The sequence below is a fragment of the Mustela nigripes genome, chromosome 17 (assembly GCF_022355385.1).
Source record: "Mustela nigripes isolate SB6536 chromosome 17, MUSNIG.SB6536, whole genome shotgun sequence".
Classification (NCBI taxonomy): domain Eukaryota; kingdom Metazoa; phylum Chordata; class Mammalia; order Carnivora; family Mustelidae; genus Mustela; species Mustela nigripes.
Window position 1 is genome coordinate 8,353,337 of NC_081573.1, and position 19,321 is coordinate 8,372,657.

The 19,321-nt window shown below is 52.0% G+C and overlaps 1 protein-coding gene across 1 annotated transcript; it reads right to left on the bottom strand.

Moving 5' to 3' along the window:
- Positions 1-16,210: 16,210 nt before the first annotated feature.
- BLOC1S3 (biogenesis of lysosomal organelles complex 1 subunit 3) lies at positions 16,211-18,989 on the bottom strand. Its single transcript, XM_059383111.1, has 2 exons — positions 18,833-18,989; positions 16,211-18,357 (listed from the first exon to the last, which is right to left on the bottom strand). The coding sequence occupies exon 2, from the start codon at positions 18,346-18,348 to the stop codon at positions 17,749-17,751; it is 600 nt and encodes a 199-aa protein (XP_059239094.1). The 5' UTR covers positions 18,349-18,357; positions 18,833-18,989; the 3' UTR covers positions 16,211-17,748.
- Between the last annotated feature and the right edge of the window lie 332 nt (positions 18,990-19,321).

A 19,321-nucleotide genomic window follows, 5' to 3' on the forward strand; every position in this document is an offset into this window, starting at 1 on the left:
AGAAAGAAAGAAAGAAAACATAAAGAAAATAAAAGCAAAGTTCCTATACTCGCCACAGCATGGATGAAATTGGGAACATTACACGAAGTAAAATGAGCCAGACAGAAAAGGAAAAGTAGTCTACGGTTCCACCTGTTTGAGGGATCCAGGGTCAGCGAGTTCACAGACACAGAAGGTAGACTACAGGCTACCCAGGGTTGGGAGTAGGGAAGAATGGGGATTACTGCTTACTAGGTCCAGAGTCTCTGTTTGATAAGAAAGCTCTAGAAATAGAGAGTGATCTCTCTGTCAAATAAATAAATAAATAAAATCTTTAAAAAATGATAATTTTTAAAAAAGATTTTATTTATTTATTTGACAGACAGAGATCACAAATAGGCAGAGGCAGGCAGAGAGAGAGAGGAGGAAGCAGGCTCCCTGCTGAGCAGAGAGCCAGATGCGGGGCTCGATCCCAGGACGCTGAGATCATGACCTGAACTGAAGGCAGAGGCTTAACCCACTGAGCCACCCAGGCGCCCCTGATAATTTTTATGTTATACATCTCTTATCACAATTAAAAAAAACTATGCCAATATTTCCATGATCTTGGTCACTTGGGGACCTGTTTACCTTGACCTACTATTTCTTTTGTTCCCAGTCATGATGTTTCTTCTATTATTCTTGATTTTGCTGAGTTGTTGGGTGTTTAGTACAAAGAAACGCATTGGTAATTGGAGGCTCTGGGCTGTATCCTTTTTTCTATAAAAAGACAGGGGGGCGTTCTGCGGTGCGCATGTGCGTTTGGCTTCTTCCCGGCGGCTAAACTAGGGGGCGCTAACGTACCATATCCCCTTAATCCTTTTGGGATGGAGATCATTTGAAACCCGGCTTCAGTTCCTGTGAAACCTAGTGTGTTTCCGCTTTACCCTAACGCTTGAGACTCAGGGTCCAAACCAAAGCCTTGGGTATTTTCCAAAGCTTTGAACTCCAGTATTTGTGTGGCACTGACAGTATGTTGAAAGTTCTGGTTCGCTTCTTAAACGTTCAGCCTCCTGGAAGGGAAATGCTGCTCCAAATGTCAGATTTGCCTTTCTTGGACTCTTTCCTCCCTCCAATCTTGGTGCTGCGAATCTTCGTTGCTTTTGTAGTTCTGAGATGTCTTCAGTGTTTTGTTTTGTTTTGTTTTGTTTTAAACAACTTTTTAAAGATCATTTTCTTTTTAAGTTTATTTATTTAAGTAAATATCGAAACCCAGTGGGGGGCTCGAACTCATGATCGTGAGATCAAAAGTCACACGCTGTACCAACGGAGCCAGCCAGGGTCTCTGAGGCAGTTGTTTTTAAAATAGTTTACCCAGGGATACCTGAGCGGCACAGTCGGTTGAGTGCCTGACTCCTAGTTTCAGCTCAGGTCATGACCTCAGGGTTGTGGGATCAAGACCCTCCCTGGGCTCTGTGCACACTGTGGAGTCTGCTTGAGATTTTCTTTCCCTCTCTGCCCCTCCTATTCATGCCCTCTCTCTTAAATAACTTAATATTTTATTTTAAAAAAAGGTTTTAGGGGCACCTGGGTGGCTCAGTGGGTTAAAGCCTCTGCCTTTGGCTCAGGTCATGATCCCAGGGTCCTGGGTTTGAACCCCGCATCGGGCTCTCTGCTCAGTGGGGAGCCTCTTCCCCCCGCCCCCGCCTGCCTCTCTGCCTGCTTGTGATCTCTCTCTCTCTCTCTGTCAAGTACATAAATAAATAATCTTTTTTTAAAAAGGATTTTATTTATTTATTCATGAGAGAGAGAGAGAGAGGCAGAGGCAGAGGGAGAAGCAGGCTCCCTGCAGAGCAGGGAACCTAATGCAGGACTCAACCCCAGGACCATGGGATCCTGGCCTGGGTCAAAGGCAGACACTTAACTGACTGAGCCACCCAGGTGCTCCAATAAATAAATCTTTAAAAATATATATTTTATCCAGGCTTCCTAACTGTTCTCATTTGCATGGTTAGTCTCAAACAACTTCCTCTAATTCCAGAAGAATACACAGCTAGCCTCTTTCTGAATTTTATAAAATGAGTGTATGCTTTACTTCTGAAATAATATTTAAAATTAAAAAATTTAAAACCGTGTTGATCTTCTGTTTGGTCTACATCTGACAGTAGCAGCCAACGCTTATAGAGCCTACAACCTAGGTTAATGTGCATTATTTCATCCCATTGTCAAAACAGCAAAAACATTTATTCCCATTTTATAGCTCTGAAACTGAGGCTAAGAGAAATGAAGTCATTTACCAAAGTCACATAGTTGGTAGAAAAAGAAGGCTGACATATCTCCACCCATACATCCTTTATCAGGAGGCTACTGGAGGATAAGCTCCAACAACATGAGGGCAAAAAACAAAAACTGCTGTGGTATTTCATATGACACAGGAACACAGGGGCTTCCTAGGAAAGAGAGAGGGGAAGTCCCAGGATTTGCAGCACAGAAGGTAACCAGTCCAGACAGAAGCAAGACGGAAGGCAATGACTAACTCCAGGGAGAATAAAAAGTTGTTAAAGATAGGAAAAGATCATCATAGTCCACCATGGGACTTGGCCATGGACAGCATTTTCATCTGCAAACACTGCGTTATGTGATGCAGCCACATCTGTGAAATAAAGTGGAGGATGGGAAGCTGGGGAGGGTGTGCGTTTGTGGTGTGGGCACAGGTGTCTGTGAACAGGAAATAGTCCTTATCTTCCATTGTGAGTAATCACTAATGTGGCTAAAACTGAAAAATCAAGATGTATACTATAAACATATCAGTTCTAGTGGGTAGAGGCCAGGGATCCTACAATGCACGGACAGCCCCCAGAACAAGGAGTCATTGGTCCCGAATGTCAGTAGGACAAATGTTGAGAAACTCTGCTCTCCGGAACAGGAAAGAAGAAAGGGGAATGCTGTGTTCATTAACAACCCTTGGAATTATTTGACTCTTTATAATTTTGATTAAAAAATAATAACAACAGGGACGCCTGGGTGGCTCAGTGGGTTGGGCCTCTGCCTTTGGCTCAGGTCATGGTCTCTGGTTCCTGGGATCAAGCCCCACGTCCGGCTCTCTGTTCAGCGGCAAGCCTGCTTCCTCCTCTCTCTTTCTGCTGCCTCTCTGTCTACTTGTGATCTCTCTCCCTCTCTCTGCCAAATAAATAAATAAATAAAAATATTTTAAATTAAAAAAAAAAAAAACAAAAATAGTGGTGCCTAGCTGGCTCAGTAGGAATGGGGAATTATGTGTACAGATGATTAGGAGAAAAGAAGCCATGCAAGAATGATCCCAAATAAAAACCTAGAAAATCACATGCTCCAAATGTCGGGTGGGTACTCGTTTTCGCATGCGGGTCATCGCCCCCCTGAAAGTTAGCACCAAGGAATGTAAAAGGGCAGAACCTGACTCAGTTTGAACAGTTGTGCGTGTTGGGCACTGCACAAGGGTGCTCCATGGAAAGGGACTTCCTCTGCGCCCTGAACATCGCACAATTGTGATGCTTTTTAAAATAATTTCCCGGGCCCCTGGGTGGCTCAGTGGGTTAAGCCGCTGCCTTCCGCTCAGGTCATGATCTCAGGGTCCTGGGATCGAGTCCCGCATCAGGCTCTCTGCTCAGCAGGGAGCCTGCTTCCTCCTCTCTCTCTCTCTCTCTGCCTGCCTCTCTGCCTACTTGTGCTCTCTCTCTGTCAAATAAATAAATAAAATCTTAAAAAAAACAAAATAAAATAATTTCCCAGCGGAAGGCAACAGAGTTGCCTAGTTCTGACAAAGCTAGAGGACTGCGTGGGTTTTCCAACAGAGGGCAGCAGCGTAAGCAAGAAGAGCTGGGCACTCGCTCTGGCGGTCTCACACAGGAGCAATTTTTCCAGCTGGTGTATACCGCAGGTCACACTCTTCACTGGGGGAGAGAGAACAGATAGCTTGTGTCACTCCAACAGTCTCAGGGAGACTGGGTAGGGGCAGAGGGAAGGTGACCACAAGAGGGCTCTGGGTCAGGGTAACAAGGAGGTAGGTAAGGGCAGGGCTCCTCGGAATGGGCATGGAGACATACCCAATTCCCCAATCTCCAGGTCCTTCAGTCCTGCCTCAGTGGTCCCACAGATCTCCAAGCCCTGGATAAAGTCGTCCTGAAGGACGGATCCTGCCACAAAGCTGCTCTGGGAAGGGGGCCAAGGGAGCCAGGCCTTTTGCTGAAATTCAATTGCACCCCAGCGTTCATCCCACCCCATTCCCGGTTCAACCCCACCCATGTGCCCATCCCCCTACCCGCCTCCCCTTCCCTGGTCCGGATGCGGGACACACACACACACACACCCCTCCTCTCCATGCTTCTGCCATAGCCACGCCCCAGGCCATGCCCCATACAGCCCCATCCTGCCCCCCACTTCCAGAACTTTCCCAGGCCCTCTGGCTCTTGCACCTGCCTCCTCTGCCCACGGCTCCAGAGCACTCAGGTTTCTCCTGATAAGGTGGATGTGCAGACCTCACTCATTCATTTATTCACCAATTCCACAAATCCACTGTGCTGAGTATTGCACAGGGTCCTCGGTGCCGTGGACACAGGAGAGCAAAACAGAAAAGCCAACACCTGCCGGCTTACAGTGCTCTCGGAAAGAGTATTCTAGGAAGACGGAACAGCACGTGCAAAGGCCCTGGTGCAAAGGCTGGCAGTTTAAAGAACAGCATGGAATCCAGCGCGCCCTGGGCAGTGCTGCTGGTTGTACAGCAGCTCAGCCAGGAGGGCAAGGGACCAGATCATGGGGCCTCAAGTGCCCAGGAAAGGCTTTCACTGTCATGCGCAATGATGTAAGTGATGACTCACTGTCATTCTCAGTAATTTGTGTTCCTTCCTTCCCTCCTTCGTACATTCATTCCAGATACACCTGCTCTTTGCCAGGTGGTGTCCCCTCCACCCTCCACTCAGCAACCAGAGGGCTCTTTCCAAAGCACAGGTATGCCCCCACCTCTCCTCTCCTGCTCAGAATCTGCTTTGACTCTCCAGGGCCCTTGGGAAAAAACCATGCTCCCTACCCTGACCCTGAGTGGCCTGGCTCCTTCCTGAGTCTTCAGCTGTACCTTCTGGCCTCCCCTAAAGCAGACAAGTCATCTAGCCCCAAAAGCGACCCCTGAAATTTCCTGCCTCTGGGCCTTTGCTCACACTGACCCTTCTGCCCTCAACACCCTTCCCCTCCAAAAAGACCCGACCCTCTCAGCCTGCATGCCTGAGGGCAACAGAGGATGTGGGACTGAGCGTCCATCAGCTTTGGAGGGAGGCTGGACACAATGATCTCAACAGCTCCACGCACTTCAGAGGTCGATGCTGTGTGATGGTGTGAAGGGTGTTCATTCACTCAACAAACACTTGCCCAGCATCTTTGTGCCTGGCCCTGGACTTGGGGGCAGTGGCCAAGATACCGCCCTGCCCTGCTGGGGCTCAGGGTGCCATGGTGGGACAGATGCCTTTTGCGCTCATGTGGCTGCTATTGGGGCCCTGATCTGACAACACCAATGACAAGAGTTTGGCCAACACACAGTTTGTCGGAAAAACTTGACCTCCAGATTTTCTGCTCAGGCTGAGTTAAAGCCACACCACTTACAATGGCCTCCCATGTGACCTGGCTCCTCATTTCCTGTTTCCAGATGCTATTTTTTCCCCCACTGTTCTTAGTGTTTATTATTCTTAGTGTAAATATACACACCATGAAATTTACCACCTTAACTCTATTCAGGGGTACGATTCTGCTACATTAATATTCAGCGTTGTGTCATCACCACTATTCGGTTCCAGAAATATTCCATCGTCCCAAACAGAATCTCTGGGCCTATTAAACAGTTATTCTCCATTCTTCCTTCCCCCAGCCCCTGATAACCCTTCTTCGGCTTTCTGTCTCAATGACTTTGCCAATTCTAGATGTCTCATGTGAGAGAAATCATACGTTATCTGTCCTTTAATGTCTGGCTTATTCGCTTAGTGTAGTTTCCATTTGTTCATTTGTTGTGGAATATTCCAGAACTCCACTCCCTTTTAAGGCTGGATACAATTTCCTTGTAAGGCTAGACCCCATTTTATTTTTTCATTCATCTGTTGCTGGACATTGGGTTGTTTTCCCCTTTCTGGCCACCGTATTCAAAGCTACTATGAACATTTGTGGGCAAGCATCCGTTTGAGCCCCTGGTTCCAACTGTTCTGAGGCAAAGACCTCACCATGGAGTTCCTGGACCATATGGTCCTTTTATATTTAACTGAGGAACCCCCACACTCTTCTCCACAGTGGCTGTGCCGTTTTACATTCCCACCACAATGCTTGAGGGGTGCAATTTCTCCACATCTTTGCCAACATTTGTCATTTTCTGGTTTTGTTTTTCTTAATAATCATCCTGGAGGGTGTGAAGTGGTATCCTGTTGTGCTTTTTTTTTTTTTAAAGATTTTATTTTTAAGTAATCTCTCTACCAACCTCAGGGCTCGAACTCAAGACCTCAAGATCAAGAGTTTTGTGCACCACTGACTGAGCCAGCCAGGCGCCCCTCCCACTGTGCTTGGATTTGCGTTTCCCTGATGCACATCTTTTCATGGACTTATTGGCCATTTGTACATCTTCTTTGGAGAAATGTCCATTCAAGTCTTTTGGCTATATTTGAGTTGATTTTTTGTTGTTGTTGGGTTGTAGAAGTTCTTTATATATTCTGGATACTAATCCCCTACCATATATAAGATTTGTGAATACTTTCTTCCGTTCTGTGGGTTACCTTTTCACTCTGCTGAGAGTGTCCTTTGATGAACAAAAGTGTCTAATTTTGATAAAGGCCAATGTATCTATTTATTGCCTGCACTTTTGGTGTCTTATCTGTGAAATCCTTGCAAAATCCAATGTCATGATGGTCTCCCCCTGTGTTTTCTAAAAGTTTTTTTTTTAAGATTTTATTTATTTATTTGTCAGAGAGAGACAGCGCACACAAGCAGGCAGAGTGGCAGGCAGAGGCAGAGAGAAAAGGAGGCTTCCCGAGGAGGAAGAAGCCTGACGCAGGACTCGATCCCAGGACCCTGGGATCGTGACCTGAACCAAAGGCAGCACCTTAACTGACTGAGCCACCCAGGCGTCCCTCCTAATAGTTTTTTTGAAGCTATGATTGTTCTCTCATCTTCACAATGATTGATCTAACAATTGTGTGGTTTTAGCTCTTCCCTTAGGTCTTGGACTAGTTTTAACTTTTGGACATCGTAGAAGGTGAGGGACCAACCTTCCCTTTTTTAGGGGGACATGTGAATACCCAGCGTTTTCAGCCCCATTTGCCAAAAAGACCATCCTTTCCCTATGGAATGCTCTTGACACCCCTGCTGAAATAACTGAACTTTTTTTTTTTTTTAAACAATTGACCACTGTTAAAAAACAGACTTTTTTTTGATACTCCCATGTATGTGAAATTAGAAATTAATAAATCTGGGAATGCCTGAATGACTCAGTCCATTAAGCATTAGACTCTCAGTTTTGGCTCAGGTTATGATCTCATGGGTCATGAGATCGAGCCCTGCATCAGGTTGCATACTCAGTGGGGATTCTGCTGGAATATTCTCTCTCTCGAATACAGAAATCTTTAAAAAAAAATAAAAATACTAAACTCGTACACCTTTTCTCCTGTGAATCTGCCCATTGTCAGCTTATTTGCAGACCCAGCCACTGAACATAGGAGAGGACTTCTCTTTCCTGTGGTTTCTGGCAAGGGGGAGGGGGTGTCACTGGCTGGCTGGAACCTTCCGCTCAATCCAGAGGCTGCATTGCAGAATCCCCAGGGCCTGGCGAGGCAGACAGGGTGAGGATTCTTCTTGGTCTCCTGGCTCTCCACAAGGCACGTCATCCAAAGCTCTGCCGATTTCTTCCCTTCCGAAACTGCCAGGAGCTGAGAACACACGTGTGTGAACCAGCTTTTTGGAGCAGGGGGAGCAGCCCTTGTGATTTTTGTTGGGGTGCTCCTGCTTGTATCCAATCCCTTCCCTTCCAGATATGGCCACTATGCTCCTCTGTGTCTGTCGCCAGTGCCGTTACCCACAGGGAGCATCCCAGGGCAGGACAAAGGCACGGGTCCTGCCGCCTTGATGCTCAAGCCGGCTTCACAGCCTGGCAAGTCCGTGGTTCTCGCCAGCCTGCTGCGGGTCGCCAGTCAAAAAACCAAACTGGAGGAGATGAGCCAGACTCTAACCCCTGGGAATGCTCTGTCTGGTTTCCGATGGCGCAGGTTGTCTGCTCGTGTTGAGTACCTAGCCAGCAGGCTAGGGATCCGAGATGCCAAGTAACATGCAGGATTTCAGACAGTGCCAGGCCTCAGGGGACTTTGTCTTAGTAAGGGGTCCCAGTCCCCAAGGGGCTGTGTCGTCTCTACTCTCGTTGCCCTGTCGGTGCTGGGTAAGTCCCATCTCAGCATCACCTGCCCATTGTCCCAGCTGACTACAGGTAACTCATTTTTGCAGGAGACCGAAGACATGAATAAACGCCTTTTTTTTTTTTCTTTTAATCCCCTGTGGCAGTGACACTCTGCTCCCCTGGCCATCTTCCAGGGTGGCCTTTTCGATCTTGGCAACTACGTCTTCTGCACCTGTCCTGGGGATGCCTTTTGTTTTCCTGCTGAACATTCATTCTGACTCAGGAAAGTTAATTCTGGGTCTTTCCAAGGAAGACCTTACTGGGTTGAGTCGTTATTGGACCTGCTGTACCTCTGACGAGCCTACTTGTCAATGGCCACGGAGGGAGCCTTTGATTTGGAAAAACCTGCATGTTGGGAAAAGATTTTGGCGAGCGTTCGTCCTCAGCAAATGCCTTATCAGTACCTTTAAAAAGAAAACCGCGGGCCCATCCTGGAGCCGCTTGATGCCCCCGACAGCAGGAAATCAAGATTTAATACTTAACCTAACCGCAGTTTGAACCCCCTCAGAAACGTAGCCTTAACCAGCCCCAAGAGGGAATGGAGGCGATCCCTGGAGACCCCGGTCCCCTTAGGAAGATGACCTGGAGTGAGCCAGGCCGTCGCTGAAACCTTCCTCCCTTCCTTCCTCTTCCTCCCCGCCCTTCCTCCTCCTCCTCTTCTTTTTTCTCCTTCTCCCCCTCCTTTTACTTCTTTTTCTCCTCCCCTGCTTCCTCCTCCTCCTCCTCCTCCTTAGCTTGCGCCCGCTCTCTGCCTTTATAAACCTGTCCTGTCCTTCAGCTCCGTGGAGCTGCCCTCTGCTTGCTGGACCGAATGCTGCCTGATTCACCAAACATTTAGTAGAGGCGATTACACCCCCAAGTTTCCTGGGGGGAATTTTGTTTTTGAAAAGTCCCTAAGACTGAACTGAAAGGAGGAGCCCGCGGAGCGCGGGGCCGGCCTCCGGGGCTCCTTTCACAAGATGAAGTACCAGAAATCTAAACCAGATTTAGAACAAAAATCATGAGCCACGTGCATGGTAGATCCCCTCCTCCATTCTTCGTGGGCCCCTTCACCCCCAACACCCTGTCCCCTGGGTTCACTCTCGCACCTGCCTCTTCCAAATCTGGCCTCGCCTCTTTAGCAAATTCTTTTTTTTTTTTTTTTAATTTTATTTATTTATTCATTTGACAGAGACATAGCGAGAGAGGGGACACAAGGCGGGAGAGTGGGAGAGGAGGAGGCAGGCTTCCCGCCGGGCAAGGAGCCCGATGTGGGGCTCGAGCCCAGGTCCCCGGGATCATGACCCGAGCCGAAAGCAGACGCCTAAGGACTGAGCCACCCAGGCGCCCCCAGCAAATTCTTTTAATCCCTAAAACTCCTCTGACTTACCCAGAAAATCCCTCAAGCACCCAGAAGCCAGCATGAATTTTCCTTTTCCTGAAAGTATTTCTGAAAGCATCTGGCCTGATGTCTGGGCCCAGGGGACGCAGGTTATTCCCGAAAGCGCCGGTGGAGAGGAAGCTAGTTTGGAAGAGGCTCCGGGAACATGGTTCTTGCTGCCGCTGCTGACTTCTCCTACTCCCCAGGGCTCCATAATCGAAAACCATCAGCTTTAGGCCTTCCCATGCGATGCCCTTCCTGAAGGCATCATTGAGCATAGCTTCCAGCCCGGGACAGCAGCAGACCTTTTAAAGTACGAAAGCCCCTTTCCTCCCACTGTCAGAAGACGCCACCTAACCTGGAAAGTTGGGAGAGATTCGTGGTCATTTGTAACCCGCTCTTCGGGAGCTTGACTGGCTTTTATGGGGTGTCCTTCTGGGGGCACTTCCTTACGGGGTGTAAAAAACCCATGATTAGTCTGTGGTTATAGGCCAAGACCTCCTGCAGAAAACTCCCCACCCTGGGGAAACAGAGGCCCAGAACCCCTCTCAGACCTCCTCCAGATGAGCAGGAAGTGACACAGGTGGGCGCCCTTGGGGCAAGGCCCAAGGACTGATTCTAGAGGCCTTTCCCCTACAAAGGTGAACCTGGCCGGGGGTTCAGTTGTGGGCCCCCAGAAGGCCAGCACCCCCAGCCTTTGCAGACATGCTATACAGGCTTCTCAGAAACACTGCGTTACACTTAGAAACCCCCCAACACAGGCATTGTCTTGTTTCGGTTTTAGCTGGAAATCTCGCCCCTGTTATAAGGAAGCAAATCCAAACTAGCGTGGCTGGCCAGGCCGGACCATCTCTACCATCTCTCCATGCTGTTACAGACGCTGCTTCTTGATTCTTTGAAAACAGCTTGCAGGAGAGCATGAAGAAAAAGGAATTAAAAGTCAGCGGTGCTGGCCTGGCAGGTTGCGTCCTCAGAAAAACAGAAGTTGGCCCCAGGAGCGACTCAAAGTTCACCGGTTTCTCCTGCCAACTGCAGAGCCTCACCTACTTGGGTCAAGGCCACTGCGGATATGGCAAGAGGCCAAGGTCAAGGGGCACCTGGGTGGTTCAGGTCAGGATCCCAGAGTCCTGCTCAGCGGGACATCTGCTTCTCCCTCTCTTTCTGCCCCTCCCTCCTGCTCATGCTCCCTCCCTCTCTTCTTCTTGGCCAAGGCCAAGGCACTGGGCAAACAACACCCTGAACTAGAAACAAAAGGAAGCTTAACTAACGATGTTCAGGGACCCCAGCGAGCTCAGAGGGTCCATGCCCCCCCTTCTGTGGGCCAAGCACAGTCCCACCCCAGCCCCTGCTACTTAAGTTAGATGGGAGCTGGGTTTCTTGACGGGTGCGTCTACTGCTGTCCAAGGACACTCATGTCCAGCCTCCACCTCGAATTTCGCCCATGCCGGCGAAGTCTCAGGACAACCTGTTGCATTGCCTCCCTCGGGCCCCCTGAGATGCTCGGGCCCTCCTTACACCCCACCAGGCCTTGGTGGTCTTTCAGACTCCTCACCCTGCAAATCATCGTTCTGGTAGAGCAGTGTTCCATAAATGCAATGGCACCATATATTGTAATAAATACGGTTATAGGTCCTGCCCTCACGAGGAGCCTCCAACCTCCTACTCTCCCCATACTCTCCCTGATAGAGGCCCAGGTAAATTCCTCTGAAGAGGACTCAGCCTTAAAATAGGTCCCAGCTTGGAGGGGCGGGGGGGGGGGGGCTGGCTCAATAGGTAGAGCATTTGACTCTTGATCTGGGAGTTGTGTTCGAGACCCACTTGGGGGGTAGGGATTACTTAAAAATAAAATCTTGGGGGGAAATATAAAATTAAATAAATAATAAAATAAATTCTTGGGGGGTGGTGGTGGTGAAAAGGTCAGGCTAGTCTATAGGTGTCATATACAAACAGCTGGAGGACTGCTAAGTGCAGAACCCAGACGCCTTGCCTGGGGAAGAAATGAAGCTTTCTCAGGGGGACCGTCTCCCTGCTCCTTCCCCCTCTCCTTCTCCCCAACCACAAGTACACAATAAGGAACTGAATCCACAAGACTATTAGAACAGGATGTCCTGATCTTTACTTCTTCACCCTGTGGTACCCCAATCTTGCCTATGAAAAAGGAAGGAATATTTGATCCAGGAGAGAATCAAATCTACCAGTTTGTATAAGACCAAAGAGCCAGGAATGGGCGATGTTCTGGGGACCCTGTGGCCCAGACCCCAGCCACCATCGTCACCCAGATCCTTGCCATCACTCGGATCCTTGCCGGAGCAGCTCTCTTCCCAGCCCGCTGCCTCCCAGCTTGAGATTTCTCTTTGCATCCACGTTAGGGGGAGATGCCGGAACATGGCCTTGCATCCCTCGGGGGTGCTGTGAGCATTCCTCTCTATTTTCCCAATTCTTTAAAGCTGCCTTAGACTTTGTAGCCTTTACTCCAGCCTTCACCTCCCTTGTTCAATATAGATACATATTTTTAAAAGATTTTTATTTATTTATTTGACAGAGATCACAAGTAAGCAGGGGGGTGGGGAGGAAGCAGGCTCCCCACTGAGCAGGGAGCCCAATGTGGGGCTCGATCCCAGGACCCCAAAATCATGACCCGAGCCAAAGGCAGAGGCTTGACCCACTGTGCCACCCAGGTGCCCCTAGATAAGTATTTTATGTATTTTAGAGTATTTTATGTATTTTAGAGATAGAGAGGGAGAGAGGGGGCGGGGGAGAAGCAGAGGGAAAGGCACAAGCAGGCTCGGTGCTGAGCTCCTGCTGAGGGGCTCCATCCCACCACCCTGAGATCATAACCCGAGCAGAAATCAAGAACTGGATGCTCCACCGACTGAGCCCCCGGTGCCCCCCTTTGTTCCATGTACTGATGACCTCATACCCTGCAATCAAGACCAGGCAGGTCGACTTTAGACCCCCTTGTCCTCCTCGATGCACTAGCTGAATGAGGCCATCACGCCTCCAGACCTGACCTTTGGTGAGCACAAACTGCGGTCACCTGCTTCAGCCCCGAGATGTCTCAGAGTGCTCACAAACTCACCCCCAAATTCTGTCCATTCTTCTTCCCAAACCGAAACAGCTGCTTTGTAGCTCTCCAGGGGCAGCTTGGGCCAACCTTTATGTGCCCTCCTCCCAGATGCTACCCACAGCCCATTTCCCCGCCCTTGGTGGCAGGGACCGCCTTTGAAACTTGAAAATGAGCCTCGTTCACAGCCCCAGCTCTCAGCCTCCCTGACTGTGGCAAACCTTTTCACCTAGGCTACTGGGAGGATGGTGGAAGGGCGGTGGGTGCTCTTGGACAAGCTTCTCCCGGGTGTGTCCTGAGCCCACGCCTCGTGTCAGTTAGACCTCGTGGCATCAGGCACAGTCCGGGCCTGCCGGCGGCAACCCTGACAAAGCGGGGACTCCCCCCCCCCCGTAGAGCCCCTGTCGCCTCTATGCTCCCGAGGCAGCACCTGCCTTCTTCCAAGTTCACAGGACACAACACCCTCCACTCGGCTGGCAGACCACGGGTGACGCACGCCCTCACCATCATCTTCCCAGGCTGTGACCCTGACACCCAGCTCTCTCCTATCCCTCCCGGCTGGGGGTCCCTGTTCCGTCCACACTTGCCAACGGTACCAAGGGTCTCTGGGCCACCATGGGACCTCTTAGCCCTGCGCAGGCCCCCCAGACCTGCTTCTATTTCGTGAGGGCTCCTGCAGACGAATCTGGCAGGACAGCAGAGCTGGCCCGGCACAGTCACCCCGCACTGAGGACTGGAAGCAGAGAGCTCCTCTCTGACCCTCCGGCACCAAGCCCAGAGTTCTCCCTGAAGCTCACACAGTGGAAACAGAGAAAACGGCCACATCCACACCAACTACGGTTGTGTTTTCAGAGTCCTCCATGCTGCTGGCACATGTAGAAATCCCATGGATGCTTTTTTTTTTTTTTTTTTTTTTAAGATTTTATTTATTTGAGAGTGAGTGAGCACAGAAGGGGAGAGGCAGAGGGTTCCCACTGAGCTGGGAGCCCGACGTGGGACTCAATCCCAGGACCCCAGGACCATGACCTGAGCTGAAGGCAGACTCTTAACTGACTGAGCCACCCAGGCACCCCAATCCCACAGATACTTTTTTTTTTTTAAAGATTTTATTTATTTATTTGACAGAGATCACAAGTAGGCAGAGAGGCAGGCATAGAGAGAGGGGGGAAGCAGGCTCCCTGCTGAGCACAGAGCCTGATGCTGGGCTCAAAACCAGGACCCTGAGATCATGACCTGAGCCAAAGGCAGAGGCTTAACCCACTGAGCCACCCAGGCGCCCCAATCCCACAGATTCTTACCCTCTGCTGGGACTCCCGTTGCCAGTGAGAATAGTAATGCCACCCTCTTGCAGGCTAGTCCCCTCCCTGATAAAACTTCTACTGTGCCCTGGGAAGCCTGGACTGAGGACCCTGAACACTGTATCTCCAGGGAAGGACAGAGTCGATAAGGCGGCTAAACTCACAGTCAGGCAAATGCCGTGAGATCTGAACCAAACGGATGCCAAAGGGTGCTGAGCAATTATCGGTCGGATTATGCCTTGGCCCCTGTGGCCCCGTTTCTTTTGACCTTCTGGCTTGCACTGACCGGTGGCAGATCCCAGGACCTGTGTGCCAATGACAAACAGCAAAGGAGCTGCAGAGGAGCTGTTCTGCTGTCGCAGCCACATTTCTGACCACATCATTTCCTGGTGCACCTTTTGTAGAGTTGCACCAAATTCCCAGGGGAGAGCAGCATACACGGGTAACCCCGCAGGGTCCGTGCTGCCCTTTGAGGCGTTCCAAATGGATCCCATAGATAAACCTCTGACCTTAGGCTCATCTTATCCCCCATTTGCTGGCTGTCTGCACACTTAGCACACAAACAGAACACTTGCTTTCTTCCAGATTCTCCAAGGTGGGGATCTGGGGAAGGGAAGCAGCTGCCCAGACTAGCTCATCACGTAATCTTCAGGTGTGCTTTGCAGTTTTCGATCGTGCCCTCAAATCTGGGTGACCTGAACCTGCTCTAACTCACCACGAGGCCACTTAGGGATGGGCCCCCCAGCTTCAGCCAGAGCTCACCTTCAGTTGGTTTCTATGCTGGGGGTTCCCTGTCCTGTTCCACAGCGGTAAATCTAAAGCCTGGTCAAGCGGTTGGTGGTGAAGTCCCCGAGGAAACATTCCCTCCACCCGGAGCCCAAGCAGAGATGGGCCAACTTTCTGGGTGTGTCTTTATGGTATCAATCAGCCTTTTTTTCACCACAGGCTCTCATGGGAGGTGGATCTCTGAGGGACTGAGTTTTACGCAGGGGTCTCTGCTTCCCTCCAAACAGCCTGGCCCAGGGCCTGGCAGCCGTGAAATTCCAAGGCCCTGGGTCTCTGCTACGGACAAATATTGTCAGGGCCCCCAGTCTGAAGCTCTTCCTGCAGTTTGGGCTGAGGAGACTTCCCATGCTCTCTTCTGAGCTCCACTGCACATTTAAAGGATATTTATTTAATTTTTAGAGATTGTATTTATTTGTGAGTGAGTCAGCACGAGTGGAGGGGCAGAGGGAGAGGGAGATGCAGGCTCCCCGCTGAACAGGGAACCCTCTATTGGACTCCATCCCAGGACCCTGGGATCATGGCCTGAGCCAAAGGCAGACGCTTAACTGACTGAACCACCCAGGCATCCCAGTTCATTTCTAAACCAGCATTTCTGGGTATTTTCCCCAAAGCAGGCACCCTACAGAAGCACAGCCCAACAATCTCCTTCATGAAACACATACTCGGTGGCACCATTCTCTGCTTGCTGGTTGTTTAATAGAAGCTGAGTCCTCACCTGGTTTAAAAGCCCAGCCTAGGGGTGCCTGGGTGGCTCAGGGGGTGAAAGCCTCTGGCCTTTGGTTCAGGTCATGATCCTAGGGTCCTGAGATCGAGCCCTGCATTGGGTTCTCTGCTCAGCAGGGAGCCTGCTTCCCTTCCTCTCTCTCTCTGCCTACTTGTGATCTCTCTGTCAAAAAAAAAAAAAAAAAAAAAAAGCCCAGCCTCATCTGGCCTCTGCTGGGAATACCACTCACCCCATCTGCTTGCCACCCCGGCCCTACGGCTCTCTCCAACAGAACACAGCCACCTTCTTCTGTTAAATAGGTTATGCTCCCTTCTGACTCAGGGGCTTTGCACATGCTGTCACCCCTTCCCCCTCCCTGGAAACTCTTCTCCACTCAATCTAGTTTCACCTGTTTACAGCATCACGGCTCAGCTCACACTCACGCATCACTTCCTTGGCAAAGCCACATGTCCTCCCCCCATCTGCCCAGACAAGGTCAGAGAGGTCTAGGCTCTGCCCTCACAGAACTCCTGTATGTCTTCAGGACACCCAACACGGTGCCAGAAAAATCACAGCTCAATGTACACTGCAATTATGAAAACTACCCATTTATTTAGGAGACTATTTTATTAATGCCTGTCTCCCCCAGCAGGCTGTAAGCTCTGTGAGGGCCTGGGTTGGCTGCTGGGCCCCCCTCCAGTGCCCAGCATGGGACAAGGCGCACAGTAAGTGCTTGGTAACTGTGTGCTGAGTTAACAGAATGTGAGTAAATGCAGAACCTGGGCAAAAAAACCTAGGGGGTCCCGATTTCCTGGCTCAAGCCTCACCTTTAATAGGCCCAGTATGAGAGATCTCCCAGGGCCCCCATTCTCAGAGAAATCTTCAACAAACCTACCCCGCTTGGGTGGGGAGACAAGACAAATTCTCCATAGCAGTAAGTGTTTTGAGTTTTAATGAGACGGCATAGAGCACCCTTCTTTCCTTCTCTATCAGTGGTCGGGGGAGGAGCTCAGATCTCAGCTTGGGGTTGGGATTACAAAGTGTGGGAGGCAGATAAATGTGAATGGGACTTGGGGGCCAGGGCTGGGGACAGAAGACAGCGCAGAGAGTCTGCTAACCCCAGACCCTGAGCTGAGCCAGAAATCCAAGTCCCTGTAGCCTCCAGCGCCAACCTTGGGAACAGACACTTTGTGTGTGTGGTCCTTATCTGCCAATCGGGGTCAGAAAGCACCAAGAAGATCCATCAGGCCCTGAGTGCCTGAAGAGTGCCACTGCCAGCCTGGAGAGCCAAGAAGAGACCCATGTTGCATCTAGAACTTGGACACAAAAATGCCACCTTGGCTAGAAGGGTGGGGACGACTAGTGGGGCTGCTGAAGGTGCTCTCTTGGGCCTGGAAAATTGGGAGGACTCCCTTGGGTCAGGAGGGGGCCTCACCTTCCACCTGATGAAGGAAACCATGGGTGGGTGTCTGTAAAGCTCAGCATCCGGTACGTAGTATAAGCAGAAGGGGGAAGGCAAAAGACACAAAACTGATCCTAAAACTACAACTGGACTCAAGAAAGGGGATGGGGCCCAGGAGAGGAACTAAGCCCAGGGACTGCAAGCGAGGAGAAAGCAGGACCAGGACCAGAAGATGGAACGTGGGCCAAGGCCCAGCTGGTGGGGGAGGTAGGGGGGTCCAAAATTTCAGAGGTGCGGCTAGGTCCAGAGGCAGAGCCAAGGGAGTTAAGGAGGATGCACCAGATTCTGGGGCTCCTGCAGGAAGCAAGAACCGGCCCCTGAGCAGAACCCAAAGTCAAGAAAGGCAGAGCACAGAGAGGTGAGACCCCACGACAGAAAGATCAAGAACTACTGGTTACCAGGGGCTGGAGCCAAGCCTCAGGGACAGGCTTGGAACCAGGGAGTAGACAGGGCCAGGGGCCGGGGGTTGGAACCAGATGCTAAAGACAGGGTAGAACTGCACAATATTACCACTCCCATCCCGTACCCCCCACCACGCGGTGATATCCAGGGGGGCGAGGCTCGCCCGGAGGGTGACAGCAAGATGCGCAGGAGAGCTACACAGGGTCCCAGAGGCCTTAAGGACTACTACCCCCAGGACGCAGTGTCAGGCGGGTAGTGGCTTCCCGCTAGGCCCTCGGTCCGGGGTCTTGCTCAGATTCGGTCCCCGGCACGCCGCGGATGTCGGGCAGCAGGCGGCAGCCGGCCACAATGTCCAGACGCTCGGCCAGCGCGCAGAGGTCTCCCCGCGCCAGGCGCACGCTGTGGGCCGCCGCCAACCCTGTCGCCTGGGCGGCCGCGAGCCTACTGGCCAGGGCGGCCACGTCGCGGCCCGCGCGACGGTACACGCCGCTCACCGCGGCCGCCACGTCGTGATCCAGCCGCGCCTGGCTCTCGGCCAGCCGGAGCTGCAGCAGCGAGCGCGTAGGGGCCGGCGCCGGGGTCTCCTCCGCGCCCCAGGCCTCCCCGGCCGTATCCCGCTGCACCACCAGCGCAGGCAGGTCCCCCGGCGCGGCGGTCGGCTCCGGCTCCGGGTCCGAGTCGGTTTCCGCGGCTTCCCCGGCCACCCGCAGCCCCGTGGGGCGGCCGCGCGTCGGGCCCGAGGGACCCAGGTACAGCTCCTCCTCCGACGAGGACGCAGAGAGCTCCGAGTCGGTCTCGGCCGCCTCCCCCGGCACCACCGTCTCGGGCCTCCGCGGCGGTCTCCGCCGACGACCCTGGGACGCCATGGCGCCGAACTAAGGAGAAGAGGGGCGAAGGGACCGCATGAGAGGCGTCTGGCGGTGGTTAAAAGGCACAGGTTCCGGATTCCCAACCCCTTCACCGACTGGCCTAGCGCTTTGGGGCCATCTGCGTTCCCTGCCTGGGCCCCAGTTTCCTCTTCTGCGAAAGGGCTCCTCATCCCTGCTGCCAGACATAATGGACCCGCCCCACCCTTTCTGTGCACGGACGGGGAAACTGAGGACCAGACAGACGCAGGCTCCGAGGCCGGAGCTCCCAGAAGCCCAACCCCACCTCTTTCCGATTCTGCCTCCTAGCAGAGGCCACACCCTCCACACCGTCCTCCGAGCCCGGGCCAAATCCGGAGGCACACGGGCTCCCCAGATGCGCAGGGACCAGCGCCAGGGTCACAGAAAGGGTGACAGCCCCGCTGGACCCCGGGGAGGGTGCACGAGCCGGGGCGCGGGGGCGCGGTATCACCGAACACCGTACCTGGTTACCGAAGCTCCAAGCCTGCAGGATCCGCAGCGTAGCCGAAGCGCGTTGTCTCTACCGAAGGAGGAGCGGGCACAGCGGCCAAACACATGAGCCGCTCCGCTACCTACCAAGAAAGCAAGCCCCCAAAACCAGCTGTGAGGTTGGGGGGGGAGGGTCACGTGAGTATAGGTAGAACCAATAGGAAAGCATCTGGGCGGGTGCTTCCGGATTCTGCTGCTCGGCGAGTGGACGAATAGAAATTTTGAAAAGCGAGGTTTGTTTCAGGTAACCAGCGATTCGGCCAATCGAAACGCTCGGCAACCTGGAAATAGACGGGAGACGAAGGAGAAGGGCGGAGATGCTGTCACGTGTGGCCAATGAAAAGAGGCCCTCCCTCTAAGCCTCCCGGGTTCACGCGCGCACCATGTGAGCCCGGTAGGCGGGGCTACCTTGAAACCCCAATGGAGGCGGGGGTGGGCGGGCTCGCACCTGGTGCAGGAGGCG